Source organism: Scophthalmus maximus, chromosome 16 (genome assembly GCF_022379125.1).
Source record: "Scophthalmus maximus strain ysfricsl-2021 chromosome 16, ASM2237912v1, whole genome shotgun sequence".
NCBI classification, from domain to species: domain Eukaryota; kingdom Metazoa; phylum Chordata; class Actinopteri; order Pleuronectiformes; family Scophthalmidae; genus Scophthalmus; species Scophthalmus maximus.
In genome coordinates, this window is record NC_061530.1 from 16,696,431 (window position 1) to 16,721,375 (window position 24,945).

General features: G+C 42.9%; 1 protein-coding gene across 5 annotated transcripts; it reads left to right on the forward strand.

The window, feature by feature from the left end:
• On the forward strand, nt 1-24,805 carry LOC118287874 (CDP-diacylglycerol--glycerol-3-phosphate 3-phosphatidyltransferase, mitochondrial). 5 transcript variants are annotated; one of them, XM_035613492.2, is made up of 12 exons: nt 4,925-5,055; nt 8,843-8,987; nt 9,114-9,327; nt 11,388-11,477; nt 13,632-13,731; nt 13,857-14,046; nt 14,381-14,559; nt 16,574-16,776; nt 17,079-17,370; nt 18,616-18,764; nt 18,870-19,000; nt 24,301-24,805. In XM_035613492.2, the coding sequence occupies exons 3-11, from the start codon at nt 9,241-9,243 to the stop codon at nt 18,987-18,989; spliced, it is 1,410 nt and encodes a 469-aa protein (XP_035469385.1). In that variant the 5' UTR covers nt 4,925-5,055; nt 8,843-8,987; nt 9,114-9,240; the 3' UTR covers nt 18,990-19,000; nt 24,301-24,805. The 5 variants fall into 5 exon arrangements, with proteins under 5 accessions (XP_035469387.1, XP_047183526.1, XP_035469384.1 ...); XM_035613494.2 differs by lacking the exons at nt 4,925-5,055; nt 8,843-8,987 and adding an exon at nt 1-135; XM_047327570.1 differs by lacking the exon at nt 8,843-8,987 and having other exon boundaries at nt 4,899-5,055.
• The last annotated feature ends 140 nt before the right edge of the window (nt 24,806-24,945 follow it).

The following is a 24,945-nucleotide window of genomic DNA, read 5'->3' on the forward strand; positions in this document are numbered from 1 at the left end:
CGCTGGCGGCGGCGGGTGAGGCGAGGGCGGCGGGGTCACACACCGGGTCCAGGGCCCCGGGGCAGAGGAGTCCGATGCATCCAGAGAGGGGCTGGGAGAGAGCACCTAAACACACCTGGGAGGGAGGGGGCACAGGTGAGGTATTTCCTTCACACACACACTCACACAGACATGCAACACAGGCTGCATTGAAAGTTGCTCGGTTCACGACCATAAAATGCAGCTATGGCGACTCGGACACATGCATGAGGTGGGACTGTGCAGCGAGCAGCCAGGTTGTACTGAGTTTAAAGGAACCCTCGCTTGTTCACGACGCTGCTGCTGCTGCTGCTGCTGCTGCACCGTGCAGCCCGACGGCAACTGGATCCTGATTGCTTTCAATTGCCTTCGATCGGGCGCACCGCAACAAGGGATTTCAGAAAACGGGGTCACATGTAGTGAAGGAGTCCGGCGCGCTTTTTTTTTTTTTTTTTTTTGTGTTCCCCCCTTCTCTCTGCCCCACTAAATAAACGCCTTTTATTCTCTGTGACTCAGCCGAGGGGCCCGGTCTCCGGTTTCATTGTGGCTTGAAAAAAAAAATGAAAAAAAAAAAGGTGTCCCCGTGCCGGTCTGGGTTTTCCTCTGCTCCGGTCCCTCGGACGGCTGCAGGGGGGGGGGCCGGAGGTCGGGGACACACACGGGGACGGTGGAGGCGCCATGGCGGCTCAGAGCCGCCGGTTGGTGAGGTCGCTCCACTATATCTACCCCGTAGAAGTCCACTTGCAGCGCCGCCGGCTGCACTGCACCAGGGGCCCCCGGCGCCGGGTCGCCCTCTCCCCGGTCTCCGTTCCCACTCGGAGCGACGCGTCTCTGTCAACGTACCTTGCGGATCTGTGGAGCCCCGCGCCGCAGCCTCTCGTCGAATATATGCAAACTACCCGAGAGTAGTGCTAGATGAATGATTAACTCAGGCATTAAAGTGCCCCGAAAAGAAAATTAAAACAAAATAGAAAATATCCTTTTAAAAAAAAATAAAATAATAAAAATATAGGGGGGGGGGGGGGGCGGGCGGCGGGAAAGAGCGTGTGTTAAAGGTCTTGTCTCTCCCGAGCGGAGGAATGCGGCGGCGGTGGTATCCCGCCGGAGGAGTCCCGTCCGTGTGTGGAGGAAGGTTACTGGAGGTTGTTCCAGTGAGTGAAGCCGTAAGGCTCCGCCTCCCTCCGCTCAGGAGGCTCTTCCAGTAAACACACGCGTGCACGCACGCACGCTCGCGCGCGCGCGCACGCACGCCAGTAAAAAAAAAAAAAAAAAAAAAAAAAGAACAAGAACACGTGCTCGCGCTTTTTTTTTTTTTTTTTTCTTCTTTTCTTTTCTTTTTCGTCTTGGCAGGTCGCCAGTACATAATCAGCGTGATCTTTGCCGGGCCCGTTTCCTGGTACTGCTGGGTTCCCTTCTCGACAAGGTGAAAAAGTTAAAAGCTCCGCATATGGAACATTATAAAAAAATAACACTCGGTGAAATCGTGGCGTGCGTGTGTGTGTGTGTGTGTGTGTGTGTTTTGAGAGACAGATGTAAGGGGTGGAGGCATGGGCACAGGTCCTGGGGAGGGGGACTTGCCCCCTAACTTCTAAAAAAACATGAAACAACTCTCAAAAAAATGGAAAATGAAATCAAAATGATTTATACAATTGAAAATACATAGTTTGCAAAATAGCCTTCTTTTTAAAGGTTTTGTCTACCCCCCCCCCCTCCAACCGTTTATCCAGCTCAGTGGTCTGAACTGTTGCATATGATAAACTATAGATGTTTTCAGACGTCCACAAAATTGTGCGGAAAAAATTGCATTTTCCCTAGTTTGCCGTCCACATGTGAGAGATTGTTCCGAGTCAGACGCGTTTCGCAACAGTGAAGGGACATTTCCGGCACATTCTATGGCGTCAGGGTATAGAAGAGCGTGGAGGAGGCGGGAGGACACGATGAGAATTCTGCTGCAGAAAGCAGTGTTTTACTTGTACACTTATATTAATGTCCGTGTCTGTTGCAGCAGATAATTTGAAATATACATTGTCGGTATATTATTCATGTCTCCCTGAGGGGAAAAAATACTCTTGAGAAAAATTTCCATGTTTGTGGTCCATAACCCCTAAGTTGTAATGAGATCTGTGCCCTTGGGTGGAGGAGTCAACATTGAGAGAATTAAGACCTCCAGAGAAGTGATAGGTCAAATCTGCTTCTCTGAGATTAGGCCGTTTGGTCCCCTAATCTGAGCTGAAGTCATGCTGTTCATAGTTTACATCAAATCGTCTGGAAATACCAATATAAACACACAAACACATACACCTCATGTAAATCCCACAAAGTATGAGCTTGTGTCACATCCAGACTGCACAAACAGGCTGTTTGAACATGGTGCTGAAATGCGGTCCGATAAACTTACAACCAAAATAACATGGGTTGGTAATAATTATTTGGTCTCTTTGACCATTAGAGATTTGAGCAGTTTTGGAGAAGTAAAAACGAACATTTGTATCGCTACTCTTTTTTTCTTTGCAGTGTTAATACTAGCACCGATGCATTAATGTGTAAACAGCAATTTCATGTCGCAGCTGGCCAAGGTGGAGCTGCAGTAATCTGGACTGCTTTATTGCTTTATGGTTTATTTATTTTTTCTATAACAATGCGACGTGTTTTATATTTGTTTTTGTAAATGTCGAATCTTAATCTGCAAAGTAACTTGGCTGTGACTATAGGCTGCCAAATAAATATAGTGGAGTTAAAAAGTTCAATATTTCCCACTGGAAATGTGGTTAGATTAAAAAGCCTCAAGTGGCATAAAAAGAAAACAGTCAAGTCCCTCCTAAATGTAGAAGCACAGTGCGTGAGTAAATGTTACTTTCTACCTTTCACAAATATTAACTCAGTGGCATCTGTTGTAAAGTATATAATGTGTTTTTAGTAGTTTGTCATATCATTGAATTAGTATGTTGGCTTTTGTGCTGCTGTATTGATAAAGACTTAGCTTCACAAAGAAAAATACATCAAATGTCAGGTAAGGCTTAAAACTTCATTGTCTTTTCACTCCCTTTGACAACATCAGAGATGATTAAAACCCGACCTGCTACAAACCGGCTAATGTTTAATGATTAAGTGCCTCAGGCCTTTGTTGTGTCGTGTCGGGAAGCATCTGACTTATTGGAAGTGCTCTTGAGCAACAACCCGCCGAGCTGCTCTGCCAATGAGCCTGACCTGAAATACTCTGACCAGAAATTCTGTCTTTCTGAAATAAACAGCTCCCTCTCTCTCCCCCTCTCTCTCTTTCCCTCTCTCGGTGTGTGTGTCTGTGAGTGTGTGTTTTTAAAAAAGCAAAAGTGGCTTCTGTCAGTGTTGTATTATCATGTTTCATAGTGTAGCATAATAATAATTATTATTATTAGTGCACTCATGTGCACGCAGCATTTAATGTTTTGCGGTCACTCAAGCTATTATTAGGGAGGTAGGTAGATAATTACTGGCGTGAAGTTATTATCTTAAAGTATTTAATTATCCTAAATACATAATTGCATTTTATAAGCCCATTACAGGCCATTAAAATGTTGAGAGTAGCTCCGTAGTCAAACGCTGAAATGCAGTGGAATGAAAACCACAATATTAATAAGTACAAGAACATGCAAGCACTTTCCACCACTATGGGATACGAGGGCTGTTGTTGTTGTTCTCTTTATCCAGTGAGAAATAAAAACTAGCAATTAAACAAACAATCAAACACCAACAACATAAAGACTACAATGAGCAGCACTAATTGACCTCGCCCCACGTAACTAACCACCACTGCCAGTCAAGCAGTCGTGTCATTTCAGTGTAATAATGAGGAAGGACTGGTTTTTGTGGGTTTTTTACTTCCTCACATGTCAAGGAGAGCAGAGTCTCATGCACCAAGAAAAAAAAAGCACCTGTTGACAAACGAAAACAACCGACGACATAGGCGACATGCTTTGTGTTGCGTGACGGAAAAGCTGCTGAGGTCATACCTTGTTCATGGAAAATTGGGGAAAATGTCAAAAAGAATAATAATAATAATAATAATAATAATAATAATAATAATAATAATGTCCAAAGACATGCAGAATGGGGTTAGGTTCATTGGAGACTATAAATTGACCGTAGGTGTGAATGTGAGAGTGAATGGTTGTCTGTCTCTGTATGTGGCCCTGTGATAGTCTGGCGTCCTGTCCAGGGTGTACCCCGCCTCTCGCCCAAGGTTAGCTGGGATTGGCTCCAGCGACCCCCCGCGACCCTTAAATGGATAAAGCGGTAGACAATGAATGAATGAATGAATGAATAATAAAAAGATTGCAATGTTAAAGAAAGTGAAAAAATTTAAATGAAAATCCTGGATTTGTACAAATTCAGAAAATTGTAACACAGTTATGCCGAAAGGCAGCATCACATTACTTATTTTGTCCAATAAAGAGTCAAAACCCTCAAAAACAAATAAATACATACATAAATATATATATATATATATATATATATAGACAAAACAACAAAAACAAACAAAATACTAACATTACAAAATCTGGAAATCTGAAATGTTTGGCATTTTTTTGCATAAAAATATATTAAATAATTAATAAAACAGTTGGCATTTTTTCCCCCAACAAATCGATTAACTGATTAAAAGGTTACTTATGTACTAATAAGCTGTTATTGTGCTTTTTTGTCTTAATTTGTAAAGTAAATTGTGATTAAAGCTTTGAAATAAATGTAGTGGAGTACAAATATTTCCTTATAAAATGTAGTGGGGTAGTAAACGTATCATAAAAGACATACTAAATACACTGAAGTGAAGTACAAGTACCTGAAATGTGTACTTGAGCAGGCTGCAGTGCTGTAACTACTTCTGTCTGTGAACTCCGCGGCGGTGTCAATAAAGTTGATTCAAAGACTCGGCGCAGCACCAATGGCGGCTCCCATGTCCTGGAGGAGGCTGGTGCACTCCGTGTACTCACCGGCCATCGCCGGGGTGTTCACCCGCATATCTGACCGGCTCTTCCGCGCACGGGACAGACGAGGCGGGTAAGAGACGCGGTTCACCCGCGGGGGACACGGACACGACGGTCAGCCCCCCCCCCACCACTCCAATATCTTCACCCCCACACATAGCCTCAGGCTAATGCGTCCGTTATCGGACACTCGTCCTCTCGTCGCCGTGTTTTGACTCGGAGTCGACTCGACGCGTGTTGTTGACGCGTTAGCACGTTCGGCCAAACGACTCGTAGCGTGTGTGTGTGAAACTACAGCAAAACACTTCACGTAAGTCGTCGCCAAAGTGTAGTAAAGTGATGCACCTGCCTGTGGTGGCTGCCAGTCGAGCTAACAGCAGCTCACCTTCGGGGGGGGGGGGGGGGGGTTATGTAACCGTGGATGTCACTTTAGGGTTTGTTTTCTATCATGCTGCCCCATAGTGTGACACCAGAGTGAGGCTCTTCCTGGAGGAGGCTGCCCCGGACAGGTGATGTCTCAGGTCGGATAAACAGGTGATGGTTGTCCTGCTCCACCGAGGACACGTCAGTCTTGACAGCATTAATGATCCGTCTTTCCTGTTTGTAATTTAAGTTTTGTTCTGTTGATGCAGAAAAAGAACATGGACGGTTGCACTCCACCAGGGCTTCAACTAATGATTATTTTCATAATCCATCGATCTGAAGATTATTTTCTCGATTATTCGATTGGTCCATAAAAAGTCATAAAATTGTGAAAAATTACGATCGTGTTTCCCCAAATTCCAAGATGGTCTTTTTGTTTTTGTCCACACACCAAAGATATTTAGTTCACTGTCACAGAGGAGCAAAGAAACCAGAAAATATTCATATTTAAGAAGCTGAAATCAGAGAATTTAGAATTTTTTTTCCCCCATAAAAAATACTTGATCCGATTAGTCGATTATCGAAATAGTCGGCAATTAATTAAGTAATCAATTACTATTCGATTAATCGATTAACTGTTGCAGCTCTTCACTCGAAATTTCACCTCTGTACATTCAAGAGACGTAGAATTCATCGAAAGTTACCAGAATGTTCTGGACAAGAGGAGGAACAGCATTTATTTATTTATTTTTAATCTAGGGCTCCAGCTAAACCCACTGTTTTCATCATCTGTCATTTTTCATCCAATTCACTATCTAAAAATCAGCTTCATAAGATAACTGGTTCAGATGTTCTGTTTGATACGTGTTATTGTATTTATTTAATATGAATACATTTTTTAAGTTTTATATTGTAAGAGAAGGTTTGCACGGCTGCAACCCTTGGTGAGTGGTAGAGCGTTTTACAAGATGTATCACCGTCCTGCTTCAACTGAGCAGAAATTTGTCATTTTCTAAATTCAATTCACCACGTGAAGAATAAACCTTTTGTTTCAAATCACAGAGACTTTACCAGTCTCGATAAAAAAAACAGGCCTGTTGAGAACAGAGGACATTGTTTTCACTGGGGGAAATTTAGTGTGAAGTTTAAGTTCCTGTAATTGTTTCTGCGTCATTTCCTCCTCAAGTTCAAATATAGTACAAAGCAAAGTTATTACACTGTGTGTGTGTGTGTGTGTGTGTGTGTGTGTGTGTGTGTGTGTGTGTGTGTGTGTGTGTGTGTGTGTGTGTGTGTGTGTGTTTCAGAACATGACGTCGTACATAGTTTTAAAAAATGCACTCTTGAGTACAGATTAAAAAGATAAGATAAACCTTTATTCATCCCACAATGGGGAAATTTGGACATTACAGCAGCAAAGTGGACAAGAATATAGAAACAAATTTACAAAAAGGGTTAGTATGTACAAAATATAAGAAGCTCAACAGTGAGCAAGAGCTGCTGCATTATTACAATATGAAAAGAATAAAATAATTTTGCCTGATTGGGGTATGTACAGCACACGTGCCCCCTGCTGCTTTTCATTGATAATGATAACTTATATTGCGTTATGATGGAGTGTATAGCTAAAAGTATGTGGACAGCCCTGTCTTTTGTGGACTTGGAGGCTGTTTTCAAATTATATATTTTTCAATGGACACACACGGTAGTAATTTTCAGGTGTCCACAAACTTTAGGCCATGTAGTGTTCCAGATTTAGATCTGAATCCTTTAAGGGTAAAGAGAGATTCCCAGAAGACGTTTTCTCCCGTCACATGCTTGAAATCAGGAGGGGGATGTGGCGCAGACACACAAGTAAAACAGCTCCTTCTATTCATCGAAAATTACCAGCCGAAGCCTCGGCTTATCAACTTAACTCTCTGACTTCATCACATCTGAGGAAGTTAACTACATCTCGGCTACAAACGTCAAATCGCTCTCCTCTGAGGTTTTATTTTAAAGGGCGCCCACAGAGGCCACATCGCAGCGCGTTGATGGAGGAGGGAGCAACTTTAGGATTGGCTAAAATCAAGTTTATTCCACTCTTAACTTTACTGTCGTTCGTCACAGTCCTGGACTGAAATGTTGCCAAGGTAACACAATGTCAAACAGCGTTCCTTATCTCTAAAGGCGTCGAGACGAGTTGAGGACCTTCACTTTATATAAGCTCTGTGTGCTCGTACATAAAGGTTACATAAAGTGTGTAATTTGCGCCGTCGTAAAAGACGGGATGTGATGAAGTTCTCTTTGATAATGCAATTCTTTTTGGGGGGGGGGGGGGGGGCTCAGTGACTAAAACGTGTGTTATTGATTCAAATCACAAATAACGGGGAAATCCCTTCTTTGTGTGTGTGTGAGTGCGTGTTTGCAGCAGAACATCTAACTCAGCACAGTGGCTTTGGAGAGAAGCCCTGAGCTGTTTTTTTGTTTTTACATGCGACTCTTGTTTCCTCCGACTTATTGTGAGTCGCCTCTGTGGTTCAAATCCAAAACCCAAACATAAACCGTGTGTGTGTGTGTGTGTGTGTGTGTGTGTGTGTGTGTGTGTGTGTGTGTGTGTGTGTGTGTGTGTGTGTGTGTGTGTGTGTGTGTGTGTGTGTGTGTGTGTGTGTGTGTGTGTGTGTGTGTGTGTGTGTGTGTGTGTGTGTGTGTGTGTGTGTGTTTTCGTTTTCATGAAGTTTGGTTGTAATGAATACAAAGGGAGGCAGCAGAATGACTTCTGACAATCAGCTTGTGATGTTTGAGGTAAACACTGCTCCACCCTGTCTTTATTTAATGTGGCTTGCATTGGCAGACCAAATTATGTGATTTTATGTCAGAGACGACTGTGGCGTTGGGGTGGATTTTAGGATACTGACAAATTAAAACCAGACGAACAGTTGAATCTTAAAGTTCTTAAAGGTTAAATAAAATGTCTTGTCTCCTACGGTCAACATTGAATCGCATGAAAATGTTTCCGGTAATGTCTCGTCCATGTCTCTCAGACACTGTATTAGCAAAACACAAAAGTCTGTGATTCTTTGGCTTCAATCATTTCAATAGTCGTACACATCATCTCCTCTGACGTCTTCCCTCTTTTCCACAAATTTCTGTAATTCAACATTTATTTGTTTCAACTCATGACATGATTCGCTCAGTTTCATGCACTAACACAGTGGCATAGAAAACCACTCTGCCAATTCGGCAAAGTAATTGCAGAGCTTCACGATTGATGATTTACAGATCTGTTTTTTTAGCTCTAGGTGTGTATTATTGTTATCATTATCATTATTGGGTGTACATTCCCATTGTGTGTTCATGTGCTGGTTTGTCAGCTCTGACGTCTTGACATTCGAGGCTGCTGGCACCTGCGGGACGAGCACAAAAAACCCAATACCCGTGAAAACTATTATGAACTATTGTTTTCCTGTGATACACGGCACAGCTGACCCCGTTTAGTCTGACCTGGTCTCCCTTCCTAGGAAACGAAGACACATCCATAGTGATGTGTTGTTGTCCACTGAAGAGCCCAGCATTTGACACAAATTTGTTATTCTGGAGGACCGTGAGTCAACCCCACACCAACTGCTCGGTTTTCCGTGGAGACTTTTAAAGGGAAGAAATAAAGTGAGAATGAATAAAAAAAGATATATCTAAAAGATATACACATTTTATATGAGGACAGCTCGACATTGCCTCCCTCGGGTAGTATTGGCTCTTAATTCTCATCTAAACTCTGTCTTTCCCCCCCAGCTCCTCTGTGCTGCTGCTGGCCCCCCTGCTGGCCGAAGCCGACCCGGCCCCGCGTTGCGTCACCAGGCCCGCCGGCTCAGCTGGAGATCAGGGCAGCGCCGACGGCCTCTGCTCGCGCTTCCGATGGATGGCGGAGCACGTACCCGCCTTCAGGGTGCCGGGAACCCACATCCACATTCTCACCTCACCCGACCAGTTCTACCAGGCCATGAAGGTCAGTGCCACTGTTCTCGATTAAATTGAAGTATTATTTTCCCAGCAGACTTCGATCGTTGACTCTCAAACACCTGAGATGAGTTTATGTCACCGCACCACACATTTACCCTTCTTTCTTTTTTGTGATGTATGCAAAATCATTAACATGTTTATTAACATGTCTTGGTGCAATTAACACCTTGAAATGTATTTTTACTAGTCAAATTGTGTTTTTAACTAAAACAATCTTTCGCCCACACGAGTGTTTTAGCTCTCTATCAGTGATTATCTCCGTCCACACTAACATACCTGAAAACTCAGATCACGTGACCCATTCACGAACACTGTACATGTGCGTACTGGTGTAAACAGAAAGCAGATAGTCTACTCTGCAGTCGGTTCGCTTAGTTACAGAAAAGTTACTATGAACGAGAAACAACAATGGTTACAAGTAACAAGGATTTGTACTTAAAGTAAGTATCTACAGCGCTTGGCCTACACTGCCGGTAGTCGAGTCGTGACTGAAGAATCAGGAAGTGAATGCTGGCGACTGCGTCATCGCTAACAATCGTCTCAGATTCTGCCCGTCCATACAACAAACGCTGCCCCGGAGTTTTCAAACCAAAAGGGAGCGATCTGCGTTTCCAAACTTCTCCGCTTTAGGCGCTCGAAAACTGGTGTAGTGTGGACAGCGGCCGGTGTAGACGTAGCAGTGATGAAGCATATTTAACCCTGATGTATTTGTATCACTACAGACGACTGGCTTTAGTGTAATAATTTATTTTTATGTTCAAATGAACCATAAAGTAGTTTCGTAAAAAGTTTTTACACTTTGTGTGGGCGTGTTCCACAAAGACATTTGTTTCATTGACATTTTCCCATAACAAGGAAACCTGCTGAGGTTGAACATTGTTGTATTTTAAGATTTTTAGACTCGTGACACACACACCCACACACACACTCACAAACACACTTTCTTTTTTGTTACTAGCTGTCACTGGGCTGTTTTGATGATTGTAAATCATGTTAACACTTGCGTGTGCAGTTGACCAAAACATTTGTTCCGCCCGAGGCGCAATGAAAAGGAATTCATGTGATTACGTTCTTTGCAAGAGGAGGCAGTTAAGCTTAACCAAAACAAATAGGAAAAAGCTTATTTCTGAACATATAATTTTGGTGGAAAAACTTTCACAGAATTAAGAGGAATTTCAAATCCAAAAAAGGTCAAATTACGTTTCAAATGTAGAGCATCAAGCCATGCAGACATGTTTGGTCCACATTTTAGACTTCAGGACAGCAGAGGTGAATGGAATTTTTATTTTTTGTGCTCAAACAAATCAAGTCAAATTTGGAAAATTGGTTGCTTCAGTAATTTGTCAAGCAAAACTGCAGAACATTTGATTTGATTGATGCAGCTTCTCAATTTGCAATCTAAAATTTAAATATACATGGAATTTAGTTTGGGTGTTCAAGATTTCATGTTGCATGTATGCTTTTTTTCATAATAATAATAATACATTTTATTTATGGGCGCCTTTCAGGATACTCAAGGACATTTATGTTTTAGTAGTTGTAGTTTGTAGTTTTTGAAAAATTACTTTATTTAATTAACCCTAACACACTTTTCTCTGCAAACATAAACCTGGACATCGCCAGAGGTTGAGATATATATATATATATATATATATATATATATAAAATGTATCCAACATCTGGTCTCAACGTAGTCATCGCTGTGAATTTCGGAGTGGTGGCAGAAATCCCAGTAATGAATATGTATCCAACGGAATGATGAGAGTGTCTGTCATGTAACAAAGACACAAGGACATTTTCTTCGTCTTTGAAAAGCTGAAGACATTTACTTTCAACCTAATAAAAGAAAAAAATAGGGATTTGTTATTCTCCAGATTTGTGGGGCCCCTTGGTGACCCGAAAAGTCAGCGTACTTTTGTTTAAGTCTTGTGCTTTTCCTGGCAGGAAATGTGCTTTCTGCTCTCACCTTTGTGACCACATTCCCAACACCCACATGTAGTCCTTTTGATTCTGTGTTTTTTTTTTTCTTTGTCCCTAACACCACAGGCACGAATCAAGACTGCGAAGAGGCGAGTGGTGATGGCCTCGCTGTATCTGGGAACAGGTCAGCTGGAGCAGGAGCTGGTGAGAAACTTGGTGTGTGTGTGTGTGTGTGTGTGTGTGTGTGTGTGTGTGTGTGTGTGTGTGTGTGTGTGTGTGTGTGTGTGTGTGTGTGTGTGTGTGTGTGTGTGTGTGTGTGTGTGTGTGTGTGTGTGTGTGTGTGTGTGTGTGTGTGTGTGTGTGTGTGTGTGTGTGTGTGTGTGTGTGTGAAGCAGATTCACGGTTTTACAACTCTAGACAGTTTTTGGGGCAGGTGAGAGCGGTGCCATCGAAACACAGCCACGTGCCAAATAACTGGTCAGAGATGCCAGAAACTGTGAGTCAGAGTTCTCCTCCGAGAAAACCGCAGCGTGGTTTGTTCAGAATAAAAAAATGTTCACCGGGCCAGTCACAGGGAAAGACCTCAAAATGCAAGGAGGGTTTATGGGTATAAGGAGAGCAGTGTTGGCATGTGATAGCCCGCTGTTCTTCATGCTTGGGAAGCCTAGCATAACAATGTTAACCCAGAACAAACCGCCGTCTGGACTGATGCTCATGTTCAGCCGTTTTTCATGTTTTTCTTTTTTTTTTTTCTAACTGGTACGAGCAGCAGCAGCAGCAGGGAGGGAAAATTACAGAAAAAAGGCAGAGACAAGTCAAACATGCTTAATTACACCTAAAAGCATTTGAATCGGGCTGCGATTCGCTGCCAAACTCCGTGACCTCGCAGGATGATGGATTACCAGAAATGCGAGTCAGAAAAAAAAAAAGGTGCAATGAGTCCACGTTGTTTTCGAGCCCAGGTTTGCTCGTAATCGGACACAATGAACTCCGATCTCCGTTTCGGCGGAAGAATGCGAGCGCGGTGTGTGTGTGGTTTGGGCTGAAGAAACGCAAACAGCAGGTACGATTTCACCCCAGTGCCTGGATCCCCAGGCTCAGCACCACAGGGACCTGCCCGATACTGACAGTCACACCTGCGCAGTGTGTTTACCCAATTGAAGGTGCAGGCAGTGAGAATAATCTGAAATCTTGAAATGTAATGTTTGTCTTGAACATGCCACGGTTAGGGTACATACTGCGCGGCAGTTCCTGTCGGAGTTTATCAAAATTAATGCAAAAATTCGAAAATACAATGAGTAGCCTGAACCTTTTTTGTCTAATTGTGTTTAATTTACCCAAAATTCAGATCAGGCCTTCAATTAATGGACTATTTATCTGCTCTTCTTTGTAACAATTTTATGAAACAAGCAAAAAACGGAAATCCCCACTTTTTGAGGCTGAAGGGTTTTTCATAATAAATTGCTCATTGACATTATTATTTTTTTTCTTTTTGTCTGTTTGATGTTTTGGCTATAAAACGTCAGAAAATCATGCTCATGATCATTTCCTAGAACCCAAGATGACTGCTTTTAAAGTTCTTGTTTAGTCCAACCAATTGTACTTAACCTGAAGATATTCAATGATTTTTAAACGGAGAAAACAAGAAAATCCCCCCCCCCCCCAAAAAAGACAGAATGACAGAAATTATAGACTGGAACAGCCGCAGATTAATCATCCGTCAAATGCAGGAGTGGTTTCGTTTCTTGCAACATTTAGTTCAGCTCAGGACCACTTTGTGCAGTGGACGGTTGAACGCTAATCTGTCAGACGGAAGCTGTAATCAAGTTGTCTCATTGAGAAAGTTTTCCACAATGCAGAGATTTGATTTGGTTTAAACGGGGGGAACTCCAACAATTTTACATGTCCAAGTCTGTTTACAGGTCATTGATAGTTCTGCTGAAATTGTGGAGAGAAAAAAAAAAGTATTAAGTCCCTTGTGGCTCTAGGGGAAGCTGCGAAATCCAATTGCGTTTCCCAAAACCCCAAGATGATGATTTGTTTTGTCCACTCACCAAAGATACTTAGTTTTACTGTCGTAGACGAGCAAAGAAACCAGAAAATATTCACATTTAAGAATCTTTTTTTTTTCTTTTCTTAAAAACTACTTGAACCGATTAAACGATTATCAAAATAGTTGGCAATTAATTAAGTCGTTGATTACTGATCGATTAACTGTTGCGGCTCTAGTATAGTGTTTAAAATGTCTCTGGTTCTGCAGCATCGATTTTTGATCCTTTTTTTTTTTGTAACTTGTACATCACGAGGCTCACGGGAAATTGGTGCAGTTCTATTTTAATCACGTGTTGGTGTCTTGTTGTTTTCCCTCAGGTTGACTGTATCGAGGACGCTCTTCAACACTCACAGGACCACAGTCACTCTCCAGACCTGAAGGTCTCCATATTGCTCGACTACACTCGCGGATCACGAGGTTGTCGGCACTTTCCATTTGTTTTGTTTGTTTTTCTTGGTAGCTAGTCATCTCAGAGCACCACTCTCACCCCTTCCTGATTGTGTCTCGGGGTTGTTGGTTTTTTGTTTTTTTTTCTCGCGCAGGGCAGATTAACTCGAGGACCATGCTGCTGCCGTTGTTGCAGCGCTTTACCTCTCAGATGCGCGTGTCTCTGTACCACACTCCGGACCTGCGGGGGCTGCTGCGGCTGCTGGTCCCGCAGCGCTTCAACGAGACCATCGGAGTCCAGCATATCAAGGTCTACCTGTTCGACGACAGCATCATCATCAGCGGGTTTGTTGATTCAGGGACAGAAAGCTTCAGTCCTTGCGTGTCCAGTCCTTGCGTCCTCCCTTTCACCCTTGTTAAATCTTGCTCCGGTCCTTGGTACAATTGCATAATCAAAAGCGAAGGTGTTAAGTGTCACTGCTGGGAAATGTTCTCAACACCCATTTCAACATACCGAGAACAGCATGTGCCAAATGGGCACAGTGCCGTTTTGTGACACTTCAGATGAACCTCTCAGAGTTTCATAAAACGTACCCAATGTCTATCTTTGTGCTCTTTTCTTCCTTTCCCCAAAATACTCTCTTAAAATCTGTCCCCTTCTCTCTCTGCCATTTTTCAGGGCCAACCTGAGCGACTCCTACTTCACAAACCGACAGGACCGCTACGTGCTGCTAGAGAACTGCCGGGAGGTTGCCGACTTCTTCTACGACCTGGTGGAGGCAGTGGGAGACGTCTCCCTGCAGCTGCAGCCCGACGACACGGTCAACATGCTGGACGGCATGGTGCACCCGTACAAAGGTGAGGAACGGAACACGAGTGAGTTTGTGTGTGTGTTTCATGTGTGTACACACAGACACTTGTTTACCCCTCAACATGTTTTGACACTTCATGCTCGGTTACGGTGGCAGGGGTCAGGTTTTCAGCAAGAGGAGCTGAAGGATTTTGCTAATGGAGCATAGAAGCTTAGACAGGCGAATAAATGATGGTGTGCGTGCGTGCGTGCGTGCGTGCGTGCGTGCGTGCGTGCGTGCTTGAGTGCGTGCGTGTGTGTGAGTGAGTGTGTGTTTGCAGTAAAGACAGCTGTAGAGAGCTCTTGCGGTTGGCTAGCCATGCAGCCGGATGTGAAATTGTCAGGATTTTCTCTGTATACACACACACACACACTTATATACACAGATATACACATACACACAGATATACACATACACACTAGTACAGTGTGTCCGTAACACGAGCGCAGTCTGCCAGGATGTTAGTTTGAGGGATGAATGACATCATGTCTGCAGGACTGCACCGGCGTGGTAACGAACACCAGGAATAGGGTTGTGATGTCACTGTCTTGCTGGAAGATGATATGGAGTGGGAACTACACACACACACACACACACACACACACACTAGTAAAAGTGAAATCTAACTCATTAGTATGATAGAAAATATACTGATAGGTTAAGCCCAATTAATGGTTCCTGCATCCCGTCGAAAGAACGTGCACGTGCTTACAGTCGGTGGTTGTGCGCACATGAACGTGTTCCAAACCTGCACACCAGAAAAACTTTAAAAAGCCAGAAAAACAAAACTATATATTTAGTTTTGTATGTGTCCCAACCAATCAGGAGAGAGCTGGATCCGTCCTGCGGGATACATTTTTAGTTGACATTGAAATGTGTTGATTTTATAAGAGTTGTTGTTTCTTGGGGCGAGGTGCGTGTGGTTGCATGTCGTCTTTCTCTACCTACATTTTCTGTCTGTCTTTGTCATGTTGTTATCACCAGTAAGGATAAAATACCCAAAAAAAACAAAACAACAACTAGTAGAAAAAGCTGTGTCAATCTCAACCACGATTTTTCTGTTGCTATTCATTTTTTGGATGACATTTCTGAGCAAATCCGAGATGTGGGCACCGAGTCAGCGGTCTGAGGCTAATTGGTATCTAGACATGAACATAGTTTTGGTCTGAGATTGCACAAACCCTAACCCCAATACACTGGAGAGGAATTCAGTTTCATTTGCGGGGTTCACGTTGAAAAACATAATTTAAAGGAGACATATTATGTTTTTCTTTTTTCTTCAGTTTTTCCCCTTTCCTCTAGTGTGTTATATTGTGTTTTTTGTGTGTATGTAAAAGGTCTGCAAATTTAAAACCCCAAAGTCTGCGGTATAGCGAAAAGGGAGCTTCTCTGTCAAATACTTCCGTAACAACATGATGTCACAATGTTACGGAAGTGCATAAGGCAACGGCTATCCTCTACTCCCCCAAATAAAGTGAATGGGAGACCAGCACTTCCTACACGCACTGGAAGCAGTTGACCAATCACAGCAGAGTGGGCCAGCTGGCTAATCAGAGCAAACAGGTCTTTATCGGGATGGGAGGGGCCTTAAAGAGACAGGAGCTAAAAAGTGTTTCAGACAGAGGCTGAAAAAAGGAGCTGCAGGAAAATGATGTGTTCACTGAACATTAGATCATGTAAACCTTTACAAGTAATAACCCTTTTAAATAATAGAGTTATCATTTTACTTTTTTATGGATAACAAAGTAAAAGACAACAACTGCCGTAGCAAGCGGGGACTGGCCAAGAAAGGTCCTCACTATCCATGGTTTAGAACTGAATCTGGTCCTCACAAAGATACAAGCCACGCACACACACACGCGCACACACACACGCGCACACACGCGCACACACACGCACGCACACACACACACGCGCACACACACACACACAGACACACTGACTCAGAGCCCAGAACACTGTGACCCAGAGATCAGTTTGACCGTCTCCCACTAGTGCTTTGTAATCTCCACGGCAACCAGGCAACAGACAGGAATTCTCGGCGGTGGCGAGGCAGCGGATCATGGAGGTCGTGAGCACGGCTCACACCAGGCAGCGTCTTCTGAACCCGTCAGAGGACTCGGAGGACGATGGGGGAATGAGTGAGGGGGAGGAGGACACTTGGGTCTTCCCTCTGGTCCAGATGAAGCCTCTGGGCATCCAGGTGGACGAGCAGGTCACACAGGTTAGTCAGATTTGGTATTTTTTTATATAAAAAAACAAAAATAACGACAATAAAAACACAAACAATTATGATCCTGACAGACCTAAATCTACTCAATTTGCAAAAATGAAATGCCCTGAATATCATATTTAACTGAGAATGGCATCAAGAACCAGTGACATCTAAACCGGTGTTCAGTCGGCCCAAACTCCAGTCAAGAAATCCATAATTCTAAATTACCAATCATCAGTTATTATTTCAGACAAAAAGTTCAATATTAGAAAGGGCGTATAATGGCTCCCTGTTTCCCTCTGAACCTCCAGCGTTTGCTGACGGACGCCGGGCCGGACTCCACCGTGTTCCTGACGTCGGGTTACTTCAACCTGACGCAGGCGTACATGCGGCTGGTGCTTGGCGCCGGCGCCAACTACCGCATCCTCACCGCCTCGCCGGAGGTCAACGGCTTCTTCGGCGCCAAGGGCGTCGCCGGCGCAATTCCTGCGGCGTACGTCCACATCGCCCGGCAGTTCTACAACCGGGTGTGCCAGCTGGGCCAGCAGGAGAGGGTGCACCTGCACGAGTACCACAGGAACCAGTGGACCTTCCACGCCAAAGGTGGGATGAGACAAAAACGCACACATACCTGTCAAGGTCAACGCTCAGCTTGTATCATATTCTTCTGTTCGCTTCGGGCCAAGATGTGACATAGTGAGTGTATACCACGGCCTGAAGTGAGCTATTGCTTTTATAAAGTATGGCGATATGAAAGTAATCGACAAACTACAATTTTTAAAACTTTGTTTGAACGAATACAAAAAAGTAGTCCCTCCTGGCCGCCTGCATAGCAACCGCCGCACTGTAGCGTTCCTCAGAAAGAAGGCTACGAGCCACTCAACCAATTCAACCTTCACCGTGTGATTTGAGCTCTCTGAGTTTCCTCAACGTTGCTACTCACGTCTACTTACGTCGTTACTTCCTCAGTCGCGGAGTGATACGGCCCCATGCAAACTGACTCGACGTCATAGCTTGTGGTAAACTGTGATTATACCACGGCTTTGATCGCTTGATTTGAGCTACCCGTTTTATGATTTTCAATTAATGCTTGAAATGTCAGATATAACCTCCACTGCAGTGTCTCAGATCCCTAGGTGACATCTTTACATCGCTAATTATGTATGAGCAACAGACTTTGATTGACAAAAGATTAATTTACAATGATTTAAAGCTGTGACACATGTAGTAGTAGTAATAAATCTTCAGGGATCACAATGTTGTTCAATACAAATGTGAATTACATGTGGTTCCTTCCAAAGTTTGGCTGCTATAAACAGACGGTACATTGAAATAGCTCAGGAGTGCCAACGTTTTCCTGTTTCCTCAAATACAGCCAAAACTGATTGTATCCTCTTCAGAAGAATATAAACATTTGCACAGCGTCATTGTTTTCTTACGCATAAACTTTGTGTTTGACTTTAACTTTGACTTTAAATAACTTTCGATTATTCGACACGTCTGAACGAACATGGCGTCCAGATTAGTGTGTTCGTCTCGGTGGAAACAATGAAAGGCGCGTTACTCCCACTGCTCCCTCTCCTGCCTGCTCCGCTGCTCTTCTTGTGGTCACGGCGGTATGTAGCGTGAGAGGAGGCGGCGTGTACAGTCATTCTGTCGTAGCCTCGGGACGAGGATGTACACTCAGTCTCCCTCATACTCTGGGGTTTTGGATCCATGCTGGGGATTTTCTGCATGTGCTTCCTTTTAGTTGTGGTTTGGGCCGACAGAACTCCCTGCTGGAAGCGTCTCCCTCTCATGAAGCATTACCTCCTCACGGGGCTCACGCCGCTTTCCCCTCTCCGACAGGTCTGTGGTTTTACCTCCAGGGGCAGGATCGGCCATGCCTCACGCTAATTGGCTCCCCTAATTTTGGTTACCGCTCGGTTCACCGTGACCTGGAGGCCCAGATCGCCATAGTAACGGAGAACGAGGAGCTGCAGAGCCAGCTGCAGGAGGTAGAACCTTCTCTTTTTTTTTTTTTGGGCTGTCACAGCAGTGATGATGATTAATGACTGAGTTAATCGTAACTGAACGTACACCTGTGTTTTTGAAACTCCCAGGAGCAGGAGATGTTGTACCAGCGCTCCACCGAGGTGTCCAGCGCCACGTTCGAGCGGCCGGACCGCCACGTCAGGCTGTGGGTGAAACTGGTCACGCCCCTCATCAAGAATTTCTTCTGAGATACCATCAGGTGCAAACACACAGATCATGCGCACACTCACGTAAAGGGGCAGTAAGAGGTTTTGAAGAAAGCTTGTTTTTCTCTTTGTTGTTGTGATTTTACTGCTCTGAGCCGGGGCAGTGAACCCGTGACCTCAGGTATGGGAGACCGACACGTTAACCACTAGGCCAAAACCACGGAGTTGCAGCTCCACCCGCTAGAAAGTCTCTTAAAAACTGCACTCTCAGGGTTCTGATGTGCGGTCCGCACCATTTTTTTGTTTTTTTAATTTACAGAGCCAGGGCTGAGCCGAAAACCCAGATTTTTTTCCGGCGCACACTAAGAACCGACAGCTAGCGGACCTTGGGGAAATATTCACAGATCTTTTACAAATCCTGTATTGCTTTAGAAATGCTTACTGCCCCTTTAACTTGAAATAAACTTTTTTGTTTTTTGTTTTTTTGTTAAAGAGACAAATTGTAAAGCTCTTGCTACACTCGCGGTCCCCTTACAGGTGGGATTGTCGTAATTACAATTTTCCATTTGACTTCCCCGTCATAGACTGTACATAAAAATGGACGTGAAAGTGAAGCCAATGCAGAAGTGCCTAAAACCTGTTTTCTCTCAAAAGACCAGCAGGGGGCGACTCCACTTGTTGCAAAAATGAGGTCAGTTTCTATAGAAGTCAATGAGAAAAATGACTCGACTTCCCACTTGATTCATAACGTCAGTAAACATTTTCCTGCAGAGTTTATGTTTCAATCTCTGGTTTCAAGTCTTTGTCAGTACAGCACGATGTTCATTAAGTAAATAATGGCCGTGTATTTATAATTGAAGTCTATGAGAAAATGACTCGACTTCCCACTTGATTCATAACGTGAGTAAACATTTTCCAGCGGAGTTTATGTTTCAATCTCTAGTTTCAAGTCTTTGTCAGTACAGCACGATGTTAATTAAGTAAATAATTGCCGTGTATTGGACGAGCTCGCAGTCGTTTCCCGTAGCAGTAAAAAAAAAGATGCAAATTTGACACAGTTGGCAACTGGCCTGTGAACATAGTTAAATCAGCAGCTGTTACGCCCTGTGGCCTCAGGGGAACACTTTTATATCATGTTTATTCATACAAGCGACAGTTTGACTCACTTACCAAACCAGAAATATGGTGAACAATGATTGGAAGACTTTACCTGCTCCCTTATGAGCCTCGAGGTTAGTCAAACATTAAAAAACAAGCAATAAAAGTAAACTTTGTAATGATCACTCAGACCGTGTGTTTACAGGTTTACTGCTGTTTACTTTAACTTTGTCCCACAGAGCTTCACACAGTTTCTCCCTCGAGAGAAACAAGACATCTGAAGATGTCACGTTGGGAAATTATGAGTATTTATTTCACTGTCATTTTATAGACAAAAACGATTAATCGATTAAGTGAACAATAATCGTTGGTAGCAGCCCTACTGCACTATCTCCTTTCTGATCATTTCTGTGTTGCACAATAGGGAAGATTAAAACATAATTTAATCATAATTTTAGCACGATACACACTTAAAATTACTTCTATTCATGTATTTCTTGTTTGATTTATTACTTGTTAAGTCTGTAATATATCACACAGTTACACATTTAAATATCTTGTTTTATTCGACCAACAGTCCAAACACAAACATATTCAGTTCTAATGTAAAATTCTACACATCCTCCAGTGTGTGATTATTTTAGAATGGAAAAAGTAAAAATTTTAAGTTATATATCGAAAACTAATTGACTGATTACTTAATCGGCTAATCGTTTCCCTCCAAAAAGTACACACAAGCACACGTGCATATATATATATATATATATGTGTGTGTGTGTGTGTGTATGTGAATGTGTTTAACAGGATGTCACAGTTACCATGACGATTAAAAATTAATACATAAATACAAGATCCAAGGAGGAGTATTTCTGCTTCGTTTTCACTGTTTTTATTCAGTTTTCGTCAGTGATTTTTGCCTAGTAGACAAAACAAAGCCTTGAATAACACACACAAACACACACACACAGTCTTTCATACACACACACACACACACACACACTTTCACACAGTAAAACAGGCTGTGGCTTCTCAGAAATGTCTGCAGTCATTGTGGCGGGTCCCAAATCACAGGTCCCGTCCTCGTCTTCCCAGCAGCCGAAATCACAGAAGTCAGAGCGGGGACAGCGCGTCGGCTGATTCACTCCCGTCAAGAAGTGAGTCAGCGCGTTGTTATGACGACGATCCGTCAGTGTGGTCTGCGCCGCCCCGCAGTCCTGTCGGGACTTGGCGAGGTGAAAGTCGGTCGGTTCGTCAGAGTTGGAGAAGCAACTTTGGCAACTTTGTATAAAGTGGAATTGACAAAAGGAAAATAATAAAAGAAACAGACTCATGAAACTATTCACAAAGATAAAGATTAACTGGTTTTATCAGCTCGAGCCGAAGGGGAAACTGTCAAGATCTCTGCCGAAGATTGAGCGAAAGCCACTCGGTTGTTGTTGTTCTCTCTTTTGTTTGTTTTTCAGTTTCTGAGAACAGGAAGTGTCACAGGCTGGATAGTGCCGGTAAATGGGTGGCGTCTTATCACTACCTGGAGAGAGTCGAGGGGGAAGAAAACAAACGCGAGTGATCTGTTGCCAGAGGGAAACAAGCCGTTTCTGATGAACTGATGATCTCTTTTGTTTTTACGGCTTTGAGGATGATTCACAAATATGCAAGCGACAAAATGTGAAAATACCTCTGGAACAATTCGTGTTTCAACAGAGTTGGAAGGGAAATCCTCTTGTTACTGGCAGGATGACACAGACACGCGGGGGGGAGGTCGGTCGGTCGGACGACACGGCGATCTTGTGCTGAAAGGCGCGTCGACCTCAGAAATGTGTCAGCGATACAAAGACTGTGCTCTGGAATTACAGAAAAGTGTTACTGATACGAACGGCTTGTAGCTGAATAGTGAACTCTGGTGAAGAAATCATTCGGGGGAGGAAGTTTGTTTGAGAGGTGACGGTTTGAAGACATTTATAGAACAAGGATGGTGATTTTCCGTATTCTGAACAAATCTCACAAAAACACCAAACCACCGATGAATAGTGTTTCTTCTGTGCCACAAATCTCCACTGATCTCCACTGGAAAAAAAAAACTTGATCGATTCATCATGAGACTTTAAAGAACATTGATATCTGCGTTTGCCGATGTGAAAGCTTTTTTTTTTTTCACAGGATAATGCAGAAAAGAAGTGCATTCATCCATCCATCCATTTTCAATACCGATTTATCCATTAAGGGTCGCGGACGGGGCTGGAGCCCATTACATTTATGTTTATGTCTTATTATAAAGTTTAAAGTTAAACTGTAAAATATCTCAAATGGGTTTTTCCATGAGGGTTTGATAATGACAGTTTAGGAATCACTGCTTTTTCACAGTTTGGTATCAATAAAGTATTTATCTGTCTATCTGTACATCCATATATATATATATATATATATATATATTCCACTGATGTATGCTGCAGGAAAAACTCAACTCAATGTGCATTAATCCACCTCTGAAAAAAGACCCTAACAATTGCATCGTTTAATCGGTAAAACTGAAAAAACTAAAGTGTCCTTTTGTTTTAGGAAAATTACGGAAGCCTTTAAGAAAAAAACTAAAGTCTGTGACCTGATTTCAAAGGTTCATATTGAAGCTTAATAGGTTTTTGGGCCGAGTGCCACAGACCGGCGGCTGAGTTCAACAGTATTGACAGACGGACCGGAGCACTGTTGGTTTTTTACTCTTTTTAATGGACTATAATAAAAAAATAAAAAATAGGCTCTGATCCTGTACGAATCGGTTCCAGCAGTTGTAGCACATATTTCTTCATTAATATAATTTATGTTGGAAAATCCCAAGTTGTATTTTCACTCGGCTGGAAGCAGAAGGACCAGGATGAGTTCCTGATTTAACCTCTGAACACACAATAGTTTATTTTCTATTTTATTAGAGTCATTAGCGTAGTTTATCATTTAATGTTTATCGGATCATCTTGTAAAGATTCTTTTTTTTTTTCTTTTGTTTTAACTGACACTTTTCACTTCAGAATTAACAAACGAGCCCCTGATGTTCACACCAGATTAGTTTTCATTTATTGTTTTGTTTTAATTGAAGTGGCAAAACTCCATCACATGTTAGTGACGTCAGGCTTTAAAACAACAATCCATTCAACATTCATGGGAAGAGAAATGAATAGTAGTAGTGTTTGTAGAGCAGGTTGTTCACAGCTTATCTCTATTGTTTAATTCAAAAAGGAAAAAACAAACAAACCAGAACTTCAACAAATCGCTTCCCTGTTTAAAAGGATACAAAGTATTTTTTGGCAGCGCAGGTCGAATATTGTTTGATGCCAGTGACAACAGCTCTGAGCCGCAGCATCATCCAGGTCCTGGTTCCTCAGACTCGTGTGGTCGGGACGGACCTGATCGCCCTCTATTGGCAAAACTGTGATCTCCCACTGTCATTTCATACATTGAACTAGTCCTGATGCGTGGTGCCGCCAATGTGGTGGATCAGGTCTGAGGTATTTATTGATCTGAAATTGGCTGTAAACTGATCCTGAATCTCTTTTTGATTTTGGGTTAAATAACTCTAGGTTCTGGGAAACTGAATTTGTTAATTAAATGACATTTGAAATCGGAAGATTTAACAAAACAATGATTTCATTTGTTGAAGGAATTAATCTAATTTATAATTGTATCTATTTCTATATGGAAGAGTTCATATGCCTGCTTATATACGAACAGTTTTTTAATTGAATTTTCTATTTATTTGGAAAATTTTGCATGCCTCAATGAAAATATATGAAACAAAAAAAGAAAATGACTTGCAGTAATGATAATACTTTTCAAACAATTTGTCTAAAGGAATGTTATTTTACCATTAGTTTGTGTTTTCCTTCTTTTTTTCCCGTGTGTTGTACGAAAGTTGTTTGGATCAAGAAGAAAAAGACACTTTTGCAAACGGGTTAGAAATCTGTGTTGCCAAGCTACAGACCAACCATCCTTCACATTTAATCGAGAAAACGATGGTTAGCTGCAGCTCTTACGGACGCCCGGGCTGTTTGAAAGATCACGGTCATTCAGGGGGGAAAAAATGATGAGCTCCTGCAAGACGATAACGGAACATTCTGGTGCCACGTTGCGTCGTCTTTGTCCTCGGCCTTCACATGGCGTCCTTCGTGATAACGGCAACCACAACATGCCAGACATCGTCTTACCACAAATGAAGACACGACATCCCTACATTAACATTTCTTTTTGTCTGTTTTTTCCTGTTGTGCAGGAGGCAAACTCGTCTTCGGATCATCTCGGACCCTGAGGTTGAAGGTCGAAGGTCTCTGTGGAGGTCGGCCCGCTCCAGAACGAGCGCTGGGGAATCTGCTTCTTCGGCTTCACCTCAGCCACAAACCCTCGTCGGTGACTCACATCAGCGGACAGACGTGGTGGAGTCAGGAGGTGAATCCTTGTTTTTGTTTTTTTAATTCAAGCTCCAGATCCTGCATATCGTTCACTCTGTTAGTTTATACATTAACACCCGGCGTCATCCTCATCATACTGTGGATCTCTACATGTTGCATGTAATAAGAAGAAAGCAATAGACTTCACCAGCGAGTGTCCCTGGTGAACAGACGGGTGTGGTGAAGCGTAACGAGTCCTCGAGGAGCCTTAATCATAGTTTTTGAGATTTCTTGCCGTGTGTTTGCCCGCAGCAGTAATCAACGTCAACTGTACAGTGTCTGTGTGGGTGATTATTTGTACATTAAAGGATGAAGTGATGAGTTTTTAAATCCCTCTCAACTGTGACTTTTTTGATTTGGTGCAACAGGGCAATTTTGACCCTCGACGTAGTAGAAATATTTTATTTTGGAGGGAAAATATCAGCACAGGGTTGAGATTTTAAAGTGACTCGCTCAAAGTTCCTCTCGGC

Excerpts from the sequence above, each read along its gene's own strand:
- LOC118287874 (XM_047327570.1), top strand. The coding sequence starts at position 4,940 with ATGGCGGCTCCCATGTCCTGGAGGAGGCTGGTGCACTCCGTGTACTCA. Across the intron at positions 5,056-9,113 it reads GCACGGGACAGACGAGGCGG|CTCCTCTGTGCTGCTGCTGG; the intron begins GTAAGAGACGCG and ends TTTCCCCCCCAG. Across the intron at positions 14,047-14,380 it reads GACAGCATCATCATCAGCGG|GGCCAACCTGAGCGACTCCT; the intron begins GTTTGTTGATTC and ends GCCATTTTTCAG.